This window comes from Eimeria necatrix, genomic scaffold, assembly GCF_000499385.1.
Source record: "Eimeria necatrix Houghton genomic scaffold, Enh_scaff23, whole genome shotgun sequence".
Classification (NCBI taxonomy): domain Eukaryota; phylum Apicomplexa; class Conoidasida; order Eucoccidiorida; family Eimeriidae; genus Eimeria; species Eimeria necatrix.
In genome coordinates this window covers 175,573-187,275 of record NW_013655180.1, presented here as the reverse complement: position 1 = coordinate 187,275, position 11,703 = coordinate 175,573, and the positions used below count along the sequence as shown (strand labels likewise).

At 49.8% G+C, this 11,703-nt stretch overlaps 3 protein-coding genes across 3 annotated transcripts; 1 reads left to right on the top strand and 2 right to left on the bottom strand.

Annotated features, from left to right (window-relative positions):
- Positions 1-1,322: 1,322 nt before the first annotated feature.
- On the top strand, positions 1,323-2,692 carry ENH_00032930 (calmodulin, putative; the record flags this gene model as incomplete). Its single annotated transcript, XM_013584935.1, has 3 exons — positions 1,323-1,432; positions 1,849-2,152; positions 2,606-2,692. 3 exons carry the CDS (start codon positions 1,323-1,325, stop codon positions 2,690-2,692), a joined length of 501 nt encoding a protein of 166 aa, XP_013440389.1.
- A 1,973-nt stretch (positions 2,693-4,665) lies between these two features.
- On the bottom strand, positions 4,666-6,909 carry ENH_00032920 (non-muscle myosin II heavy chain, putative; the record flags this gene model as incomplete). The annotated part of the gene is made up of 1 exon (XM_013584934.1): positions 4,666-6,909. One exon carries the CDS (start codon positions 6,907-6,909, stop codon positions 4,666-4,668), a length of 2,244 nt encoding a protein of 747 aa, XP_013440388.1.
- A 1,926-nt stretch (positions 6,910-8,835) lies between these two features.
- On the bottom strand, positions 8,836-9,720 carry ENH_00032910 (leucine rich repeat protein, putative; the record flags this gene model as incomplete). The annotated part of the gene is made up of 3 exons (XM_013584933.1): positions 8,836-9,089; positions 9,355-9,427; positions 9,538-9,720. 3 exons carry the CDS (start codon positions 9,718-9,720, stop codon positions 8,836-8,838), a joined length of 510 nt encoding a protein of 169 aa, XP_013440387.1.
- Positions 9,721-11,703: the final 1,983 nt, after the last annotated feature.

Genomic DNA, 11,703 nt, shown 5'->3' with positions numbered 1-11,703 from the left:
CGAACATGGAAAGGAGTGGACTGCAGCTGTCCAGACACCGGACAGCGCACGCAGACGATGTCGATACACCCGCTGAGGGTGGCTTGGTTGAAGTCCAGCGCGCTGCTGACGCTGCTGACGATGCGGCCCCACATCGCAGCAGCAGCAGCAGCAGCAGCAGCAGCAGGGGGGGTGAGGGCCACGGGGGAAGCGACAGGCGGTGAGGCCTGCTGCTGCTGCTGCTGCTGCTGCTGCAGCGGAGGAGGCGGAGGGTGCAGCGCGGGGCGCGAGCTGCAGCTGAGTCGAGACGCCAAGAGGGCGCTACAAGCCGCTGCAGCAGCAGCAGCAGCAGCAGCAGCAGCTGCTGCTGCTGCTGCTGCGCAGCCTGCACGGGAGCCGAGACCGGGCGGCGCCCCTTGTTCTTCCTTCTCCGCAGCAAACAAAAAACTAAGTTTGTTTTAAAAGAACTTTTCAATCTGGAAGAGTTGTGCCGGCGAGATGCCCTTGAGGCGGCGTGTTGCTGCTGCTGCTGCTGCTGCTGCTGCTGCTGCTGCTGCCGTCGCCACCTTCACACACCACCCCGAATGCGATAAAAAATCGGGCAGCCTCCGTGATATTCTCAGCCCCGGGACAAACTTCAAACCCTAAACCCTCATTGGAAACCCTAAACCCTAAACCCTAAACCCTAAACCCCGACAGTCCGCTGCGGAAGCGGAAGCTGCAGCCCAGCCAACAGCAGCGCAGCGCGCAGCGCCGCAGCAGCAGCAGCTCGGAACTAAACCACAATTAAATTAATTCAAATTATAAGTCATTCTTCATATTCTAAATAATATAGTTATTCAAATTAATAGTTTTCCAAACTCCCCAGCGAAGAAGTCGGCAACCCCTGCTTCCGCTGCTGCTGCTGCTGCTGCTGCTGCTGCTGCTGCTGTCGGCTTAGCCGGGGCCCCCTATACTGAACTCAAGATATAGTACAGCTCGCAGCTTCTTTACAGCAGCAGCAGCAGCAGCAGAAGCAGCAGCAGCACACTGCTAAGCCGTTCTAAGCACACGCCAGAAGAAGCAGCAGCAGCTCCCTGCTGCAGCGCCTCAAAGCGAGAGCAGCAGCCGCAGCAGCAGCAGCAGCAGCAGCAGTTGTTAGTTAAGCAGGTCAGCAGCAGCAGCACCTCTGAATGCTGCATCAATAAACTGCTGCGTATCTTGCACAGAGTGCAGCACACGTGGGCGGGGGCTGCTAGTATTGCTGCAGCAGCTGCAGCAGCTGCAGCAGCTCACTGAGACTTGCAATTGGGATTCAAGAGTATTTCTTTTTTGCAAATTTTTGCAAATTGAATTTGCAGAAAATGGCCAAAATCGGAGATGTTGTTTACAAAATTACGGAAGCGCAAGCCAACTGTTTCAAGACAGCCTTTGGCATTTTCGACACCGACGGCGACGGCTACGTCACTCTCGAGTCTGTCGTTCTTTTTCAAAAAACAAATTAAATTCTTTTAATTAATTCAAATGAAACAATTTAAATCTAATTCTCTTGCTAGGAACTGGGAACTACCCCCGCAAAGGACCATGCAGATCTTAGTCCTGCGAAACCTTTTGCAAATGAAATGCAACTCTTGGACACTGCAGCAATGGACAAGTCCATTTGGACTTTCATTCTGCATTTAACATTTAAACTTGTTTGAAAACATATTTGCGTCATTTTGCGATTTATTTTCGATTATTTTAATGCTGGTTTCGGGCGGAGAGTTCAGGCGGTTTCGCCGGCGGTTTCGGGTGTACAGGCACCTCGCTGCACCGCCGCTCGCCGCAACAACAGGAAACTGAAGGATCCAAAAGGGTCTTTTGGGCTCTTTTTGCATGCAATTTTTTCAGAGAATTTGCAAAACTCTTCCGCTCCGTTGGCCAGTCACCTTCGGAGGCCACTCTGCGAAAAATCGCCGAAAAATTCGACCCCGAAGGCTCCGGAAAGCTGGGGCTGCACACGTTTCTGAGCATTTGCGAGTCGGAGTTCTTTGAAGAGTCCATGAAGGAGGAAAAGCTGTTGGAGTGTTTTCGTGTTTTCGATCAAGATGCAATTGGAAAAATCAAAACTACAGAACTCCGATTCATTCTTCAGCAAATTGGAGAGCCTCTTTCCGACGAAGAGGCCGACAAATTCATCGAATGGGCTCTCAAAGTAAGACGCCCTGGGATTGCTGCTGGTCAGGATGCTCCTGAACTTGCTGCTGCTGCTGCTGCTGCTGCTGCTGCTGCTGCTGCTGCTGCTGCTGCTGCTGCTGCTGCTGCTGCTTGTCCTGCTGCTCTGGCGGCTGCTGCAGCTGCTGGGCTCACTTCTTCAGCTGCTGCAGCTGCTGCTGCGGTTGCTACTGTGGGGAAAGCCTCTTCAGCAAATGCGCAGAAAGTAATAGTTCTGCTGCGGCTGCTGCTGCTGCTACAAGAACTGCAGCAGCAGCAGCTTTTTAGTTCATCAGCGCAGCGCGAATCAACTCGCTTCAGCACGTGAAATCGATAGAATGAGCGGCCTATCGTTCATCAGCAGCGAAAGCTTTTTTATTCAATGCTGCTGCTCTTGCTGCTGCTTCTGCTGCTGCTTTTGCTGCTGCTGCTGCTGCTGCTGCTGCTGCTGCAGGTGCCTGAAGCAGTTTCAGATGGGGGCATGATAAACTATGACGTGTTGGCGAGAGAGTTGCTGAATCGCGACCCGGATGTGTTATAAAAATTTGAAAAGAAAGTTTTGAATAAATTAAAAAAGAAACCAAAAATAAAACAATTACAATTTAAAATGCAAATTCTTTTTCGAAATCCAATCTAAAAGAAGCAAGAAAAAGAATTTGAAGAGAAAGTTTTGAATAAATAAACAAATAGACCAAAAATAAAATTATTACAATTTAAAATGCAAATTCCTTTTTGAAATCCAATCTGAAAGAAGCAATTAAAAAAAGGAAAAAAAACTCAAACGCTGGCAGCAGCAAATCAATGCAAATGGGGCTTTGCATGCAAATGAGACTTCGAATTTAAAAAATTAATTTAATCACAAATTAATTAAAAATTAAAAAGTGAAAAGTTGAATTATGGAACACCAGATGTTGAAGAAGTACAAGAAATGCATTTATGTAAATGCATTTATTTTTAAGTAACAAATGAACATATATTTATATCTAAATATATATATATATATTATATTTGGAATTAAATATATTTTTAAATATCTAAATATATATATATTTGGAATTAAATATATTCCCAAATATATACATCTAAATATATATTTAGATATAAAATATGTGTTCATTTGTTATTTATGAATATAAAGAGATTTATTTTGTGCAAATCTGCCATGATGCTCTCTTCGTGAAGATACGCTATTTCACTTGTAGATTTTGCAAAACAAACACCCTTTGCGTTCTGTTGCTGCTGCTGCTGCTGCTGCTGTTGTTGTTGCTGCTGCTGCTGCTGCACCTGTGTTGTGGTCAGCAGCAGCAGCAACTGCGCGCTTACCAGCAGCAACGGCGCAGCACCAGCAACAGCAGCAGAAGCCACAGCCACAACCACACAGCAGCAGCAGCAGCTTTTTTACTTCCATCTCGGAGCCCTAAACCCTAAACCCTAAACCCTAAACTAAGACCTAGTTGCTACTTGAAAATGAACAGCCGGGTGGCAGCTGCTGCTGCCTTTGCTGCTGCTGTTGCTGCTGCTGCAGCTTAGCCATATCTGAAAAGTATCTTTATTTATTTTTGTTGCTTCAAAGCTTTGCCGCCAAAGTTTGTCGTGGCGACCGCACTGTGCTGAGACACTTCCAGCACAGTGTCGCGGTGCCCTAGGGTTTAGGGTTTAGGGTTTAGGGTTTAGGGAGACGGTAGAAGTGCGTGGGCTGGAAATATGCAAGGTGCATCTTACTGGACCTCTAGGGTTTAGGGTTTAGGGAAGTAACCCTAAAGGGTGCAGCAAACATGAATATATGCTGCAGCAAAACTGCAGCCACAAGAATAAAGTGACTGCGCAGCAAAATAAATATGAAAAAGAAAAAAGCAAAAGATGCACCTGCAGCATAATCTAAAATGCAGAGCAGCACATCATGCTAGGCGGTGCAGCTGCGCAATCCAGCAGCAGCAGCAGCAGCAGCAGCAGCAGCAGCAGCAGCAGTGGCAAGTAACAGTAGCGGGAGCAGAAGCAGCAGCAGTTGGAGCTGTCTTGTGCACTCTCTGAATTCAAATGTTTACAATAAACACTGCATGCAGAGGGAGTGAGCCTCAAATACAAATAGAGAAGGACTAGATGAGGTGGAGCTCCACAAGCAGCTGCTGCTGCAGCTGCTGCAGGAGCTGCTGCTGCAGCTGCTGCTGCAGCTGCTGCTGCACCTACTGTTGCAGTGGCTGCTTCAGCTGCTGCTGCAAGTGCTGCTTCAGCTGTTGCTGCAGTGGCTGTTGCAGCTGCTGCAGCAGCAGCCGCAGCTGCTGCTGCAGTGGCTATTGCAGCAGCTGCTGCAACTGTTTGCCTGTGGACCACTGGTGACCATTGCAGCAAGCCAAGTAACCAGTGGTCAGCATGCATGCAGGCCAGCTGAGGCTGAGAAAGCAGCAGCAGGGAAATTCAAACTGCAGCAGCAACTTGTGTGGAGAAAAGCAACTGAAAGAAACAACAAAAGTAACTCGCAGCAGCAAAAAAGAATTGAAATTTAAAAAGAAAAACTTAAAGAGAGCCGTCAGAGTTTGCTTCATCTTCAAGAAGTGACTCTGGGGGCAGCGTCTTGTCGAGGCCATTTAAGAGTTCATGAACTTTTTGCCTGAGTGCTGTGTTGGCAGCAACGGCTTTGGCGAGCTGCTGCTGCAGCTGCTGCTGCTGCTGCTCGTACTCCCTGCTGAGCTGCTGCTGCCGCTGCTGCTGCTCCAGCAGCCGCTGCGCTGCTGCTGCTTGCCGCCGGTCTGCTGCTTCCTGCAGCCGCGCCACTTTGGCCTCAGCCAAAGCTGTGAGGCTTTCGCAGCGTCTTTTAGCATCAGCTGTTTCTTTTTCAGCTTTTCTTTTGACTGCATCTCTATCTGCTTCTGCTGCTGCGAGTCTTGCTGCAGCGTCGGCGAGCTGCTGCTGCTGCCCGCTGCAGGCCTCCTGCAGCTGGTCCAGCTTCTGCTGCAGCAGCGCGAGTTCCTGCTGCAGCGACAGCCGGCCAGTCTCTGCTGCAGCAAGACTGTCTTCGAGCTGCCGCTTGGCAGCAGCAAGTGCTGCAGCTTTTGCTGCTGCTTCCTTGTTCTGCTCGTGCAGCGCCTCCTTGAGCCGCGTGGCCTCAGCCTCAGCAGCAGCATGGGCCTGCTGCTGGTGCTGCTGCAGCGTCTGGAAGTGTTTGACTGTTGCAGCGAGCTCGGCCCGCGCTTGTGCTGCATCTGCTGCTGCTGCTGCTGCGCGCCTTTCTGCTGCTTCCAGCTTCACCGTGGCTTCCCCGTGAGACTGCTGCAGCGACTCCAGTTGCTTCCTCAAAGTTTCCCCAAGACCTTCTGCTTGAAGAGCTCTTTTCTCCAAAGTTTCTCCTTGAGCAGCTTTTATAATTTGCAGCTCCGTTTCGTGCTGCCCGCGCAGCTGGTCCAGGTGGCGCTGCAGCAGCGCAGCACTTGCTGCTGCTTTCTCTTTTTCCACCACCAGCGCATGCAGCTGCTGCGTGGTGCTGTCGAGTTGCTTTTTTGTGTCTTCTGTTTCTTGCGTCTGAGCTGCCAGCCGCTGCTCCAAGTAGTCCGCCACTTCTTTAGCTGCTGCTGCTTCTCTTGCTGCTGCTTCTGCGTGCTGCTTGAGGTCGTCGAGTTGCTGCTGCAGCGTGGCTGCCGCAGCTGCGGCGGCGCGCTGGCGCTGCAGCTCCTCGTTCTGCTGCTGCTGCTGCTGCTGCGCCTCCTGCAGCGCAGCAGCCAGTTTCTCTGCGTCTTTTTCCTTGGCCTTCAGCTTCTTGTCCAGCTCCTCGTTTGCTGCTGCTGCGTCCCGCAGCTGCTGCTCCTGCTGCGCCACAGAGTCCTCCAGCCTCGCCAGAGAATGCTCTTTTGCTGCTACTGCTGCAGCACGGCGCTCCGTCTCGGCCACCACTGCGCGCATTTCCTCCAGTGCTGCTTCACTTTGCTGCACGTGGCATTTCAAAAGATGGTTTTGACTCAGCAGCACTTCACTTTGTTCAGAAGTGAGGCTGTAGAGTTCTTCGAGTTCGTTTCGCTCCTGCAGCAGCGTCACGTAGGTTTTGCTGCAGCCGCTGCTGCTGCCGGGGGCCCCCGAGGCCTCCGCCTCGAACAGCTGCTGCAGCCGTTCCGTTTTGCTGCGCAGCTCTTCAGCTAGCTGCTCGTTTTCCCGTGTCACTCCTGCCACTTTCGCGCTGAAACTTTCAATAATCCTTTCTTTTTCTTTTGTTTCTTCTTGGAGTTCTGCGATCCGTTCGTCGTAAGCAGCAAGCAAGGGGCTCACGAGCTGCATGTTCAGGCACCAGGGCGGCAGCGGCAGGGTCTCAGCTTGCTGCTGCAGCTCTGCTGCTGCAGCAGAAGGCTGCGCAGCAGCGTCCCCGCCACTGCTGCCAGCAGCAGCAGCAGCAATGGCCTGAGCCAAGCGCGCGCTCCGCAGCTCTTTCGTTACGCGCTCAGCGTAGCCTCTCAGGCTCGTGTTTTCCTGCTGCAGCCGCACCAGCTGCTGCATCAAAGCCAGCTCTTGGGGCTGCAGCCTTGCTGCTGCTGCAGCAGGCGGCCTACGCTGCGCCGCCCCCACGGGCCAGCCACCACTAAGTAACTGCTGCAGCTGCTGCGGATGCAGCTGCTGTTGCTGCATCTGTTGCTGCTGCAGCTGTTGCTGCTGTAGCTGTTGTTGCTGCAGCGGCTGCTGCTGCAGCTGTTGCTGCTGCAGCTGTTGCTGCTGCAGCTGTTGCTGCTGCAGCTGCTGCTGCTGCAGCTGTTGCTGCTGCAGCAGCTGCTGCTGCATTCCTACTGACACCAGCAACTACGCGCTGAAAGCTAGTTGTAGTGCATGCGCTTGCCCTTGTGTTGCCGAAGGGCCCTAAATAGATTCTGACTACTTGAACTAAAGGATTTTCCTACTTCAGCTTTCCCCGTTGCTGTGTCGCTGCCCAACACCAGGGCAGTTGGGATACATCTGTGGACATCTGCGCAGCCAAAATTGGAGAGTTACATTGAAAACATTAATGGAGGCCTTTTAAAGCTAATTAAATACCTAAAATAGAACTGGAAACAAGAGCGCTTGTCACCCAAGTGGGAGGGTCCGCACGTTCTGCTGACATTATCCGTTCTGTGTAGCCTCGTGCGAGATCTGGCCTGTGATCTTCTGGGCTTAATATAAATCTACATTTTTTTGAGGTCAAACTGAAAAGCTCATGCAGGACGAGCTAGACACGCGGGATTTGGCAGTCTTGAAGTACATGCACCTGGTTGAGCGCTCTGCATGCAGGAAGCCCTGTGGTTTCTTGGTCGGAATTCAATAACTAGAATTGTAGTTATTTAGGAAACAATGCCTTTGCTTGAAGCTAGAAACCTATTGCTTTTCCTCCCGTAATCTCTGGCGCAGAGTTTTAACTCTGCATAGGGAGCATCCTAGGCTTGGTAGAAGGTCACCTCAGTCAAGCTTGATATTTCTTACCTACCAGAGTTTCTACACCATAAAAAAACGCGCATGAGCTCTCTTTTGTTTATTTGAAGACAACAAGAAAATCAATAATATCGCGGGTGAGTGAAGGATGCAACTCGCCGCGTTAGTAGTCCAGGGGTAGGATGCAACCCTCCCAAGGTTGCGACCCGGGTTCGAGTCCCGGCTGACGCACTTTTTCGGGTTTTTAACTCTTTTCAGGAGGCATTGATGTCATCGTTAGGTCCTCTGTAGGCTTTTCGAATGTAAATAGCACTCAATACCATGCCTAGCACGAGCGAAGGTCATTGTGAAGCTGGAGAAGTTGAACGGATACGCTAGGAATGGACTTTCCAACTAAGCACTTAGTGAATACTATGAAAGCTACATTGCGGGCGGCGCAATTGCCATTGGTTGATCCCTTACGCAGTTCTTTCAATTCAAGGGAAAATCGAAAGCTGAAGCGGGCGCTGTGAAAGCATTAGCAGCCTTCCTTGTTCGTAGTTTCAAGCGACTCTGATTGCTACATGGTCTGTGCGCTATGCTCCCCCTTCAACTGTGCTTCTACATTCTACCGTCAGCCACAATCACTAAAATGCCACAGGAAACTTCATTCTCACTCAAAAGTTGGATCGCTACTCGCCGTCTGCGCCTGACCTTTGCAGCTCATGGAGCCCTTGCAGCCGTTTCAGTGCAAAATAGACTCTTGCCCGTCTCATACGAATACTGAAGCAGTGAAATGCCTATCTACTTTGTGTCAAAGCTGCACAGTTCCCTTGGCTTTGTCTTGGGCAGAGAATGGTTCCGAAGAACTAGATTTGCAGCCAATTAAACACTAGGGTCTTCAAAAATACTCTGGAAGTGTCCTCACATTACAGAACTGCCAACAATAGTCATAGCTGTCACTAGACGGAATTGTTGTTGCGGAGATGTGTATTGAGTTGGCTCCAGCATTCTCATTTAGTCCTCACTAGCGCCCTCGCCAGCACCATCTGCTTCTCCTTGCGAAGAAGCTAGTGAAACTAAGATATTATCCAACTACAAGTACACTCGCATTGCACTTTGAAAAACCACTTGGATACCAGGAAGACGAATATAGTAAAGACTCTGCATTTCAGGAGGTTGCAGCAGCCAGCCACGTGCTTTTGCTGTAAGAAACGAGTTGTACGCTGCCAGTTTCAAGTTCCAGCGCAGTTGAAGCTTGTCCAGCTAGTGTGACAAGCTTCTCTCAGCCAAGGTATTCGCATGTTTCATCTGACGTCAATAGAACTAAGAAAGCTGGGGAGCGCCAGCTTTTGTAGCGGCGGGTTCTGTATTCTTCGCTCTGAAAAATGCGGCCTCAGAAGGCCCACAAGTTTCCACATGGCAGCTTGTCGCATGCGCTCTAGTCAGTGCAGCATCTGTGCTCTGCTCCTGCGTGCCACAAGCCTGCAAGCTTCCCGAGCCTGCTAGCCATGCCTTGGTAACTTTCTGACAGAGCGTCTTGGCCTCAAGTTCACGCTCACTTGAATTCTGGAAGGTGCCTGAATAAAAATACCAACATCCTTGAAAATCTTTCGTTTTGGACAGACACTAAACTTCGGTTCCTGTTTCTCTAGAGCGCCACTAATCGCTCTACTGAAGAACCAACTATGCCTCTGACTCATCAAAATGTCACCATTGTAACCACCCGCAATACGGGTCACAAGCTAAACAATTTGTATGCGGAGTCACGCATACACGTGCATAGAGGCCATGCATCGACATCGTTGCTTGTTCTGCCACACCGTAACAATCCACCGTACGGACCTTTGGCTTCCCGTTCAGCGTTCTCTCTAGCTATTCTGTCCAGAGCCAGCTTGACTTTCTGTCGGTGCTCTTCCTGTACATTTCACCAGTCAGCATCGCACGTATTTTTGTAGCTCTACCAACCGGCCTCATCAGTCTGTTCTTCATCCGATGGTCTTATCGAAGGGTTACTGGGGAACGCACCTGCAGCCGCCTCAGTGTCGAAACGTGGCCTCGTAGGATTTCTTGTTCGCGCTCGCGGTGAGCTTTGACAACCTTTTGCTCCTCTTCCCAACCACCTCTGAACCAGGCGATTGCTGCTTCGTGGTCCTGTTCTTTAACTGGGCGCTCGTCCAGGAACCGAAGCGCTTGCAGGTCTGGGAGCATCAGTTGCAAGCAGATTTCAGTACGACAGCGGAAATAGCTTTTAAATAAATTTGAGGCAGCTCATATCAGGTGCGAATAAGAGGTTGATGTGCATGAAATCCGGAAATCTTTTTGGAATATTGAGCAGCTGCCTATTAAGGGTTCTCGCGATGCTTGTGCCACTGCACCCCACTCGCAATGAGAGTCCGACGGTACTGCGTGATTTGGCTCGTCACTGGATTTCCCATTAGGTAGAGCGAAGCGAGACCAGGCAAGGCCTTGAAACACTCCACAAATTCAGCGGCTGCTTTTTCGCCAGGCGCAACACTTGGTGGCTCCACAACGGCTGTGTCAGATTCATGGTGGGGAGTGCTGAGTGTTTCTTGCTCTGTTTCCCCTTGGTCTTTCGTGGACAAAGCATCACTTAGGGGGGCTTTGTTTTGTTTATCTGATTCTTCAAAGACCCCCATTTTGTTGTCTTCTTCCTTTGGAGCTTCTGGAGGCTCAACAGTTGGCGCTGAGGTGCCGTTTCCCTTGCTGCACAGCATTCCACCGTCACTGCGGAGGCATAAATAATTGTGGGATAGATCGACGTTTGTTAGGCTCGGACACCTGGTGAGCTCCAAAATGTCCTGCAGAATTTGAGCAGCACCGGAACAGCTGCAGTTTTAAATCGCTTATCTAATATTGGAGATGAATTCATTCTTGACTCACTGTCAGTGATGTAAGTTTGTTACGGGCTATCTTGAAGCAAGAGAGCTTGCTAAGCTTTTCAAGGCCTTCGATGCGCGAAATGCTGTTCTCGGATAGCTCCAAAGTGACTAATTCGGGGCAGCATTCAAGATTTTCGATTCGCGTTAGGCCGTTTTGCTCTAAAAACCTAAATTAAAACGCATCAAATCGAGCTGTCACTCATGCTGCCAGGCTCTCAAACAGCCACCCTTAAACATCGTCACACAGTGTTCAATTGCTGTCATCCACTGTAAGCGGGGAAGGAAAATATGTAGGCAAGATTCATGCCTGGTGTCAACTGTCTCACAAGCATTTTAGCTTCGAGAGGGGGTGAAGGTTTTCTATTCTGCGGAGGCTGTTTCCACCTAGCCAAAGAGCCCGCAACTCTGTGTACTCTTCAAGATTTTCAATTTTTTTGAAACCACGGCGATGTAAAAATAGCTTTTCATTCAAGATTGGCCTGTTGTACAGTCCCGTCTCTGTTGAACAAGATAATAGGGAGCGACTGGAAATCCGACATTTGCAAAAATGTGCAGATGGTTTTGAATGTCTGTATATTCTCAGAGCCTAGAGGTTTTAAATAAAGCCGTGTATCGGTAGGTGTACCATGACAAATTTTCCGGATTATTTCCTTTGTCATCTTCGTCTCGTCCTTTTCTGGCGTTTCGCTCTTTAGGGCGTCATGAGGAACCACCTGTAGGCTCGACGTGGTCTCGCTGGTAACAGTGCTTCCATTTCTGGTTCCTTTGTGATATCTAAAAAGCGCCTCCTCTGTGCCTTCCTTTTTCTCCATTTTGTGCTTCCTGTGTTTCATGGGATGCACGGGAGCCAGTTGTCCAGGATGCTCCCCGCTATCTAAAACAGCGCTGCCATTTATTTCAAATTTTCCTTGTTTGGTAAAATAAGGGGGACAACTGGACGAATTTCAACAGGGACTCTTTGCAGTAAAGTGGACGCCAAAAGGAACCTCGAGCTGCGTGACGAAAGTGGAGCAGTATCAGAATAATGAAAACAAAGATCAAGTTCAAGCACCATAATTGCTAAAGTTATTTTAATTAGCTGAAGATCAGTAATGCTTTGCTTCGTGAGTCCAGATATTTCCGGACTCGGCGTACAAGTGGGAAGTGTGAAAGCTGGACAAAGCGTCAACTGCCTGTCTCACCGACTACAAATCCATTTAAAGATTTGCTGTTGCAAATAATCCACTATCGGAGTAAAAAGCTGGGACAAAAAGTCAATGGCTTCATGGATGGTCAAAGGCGACGCCGTGCG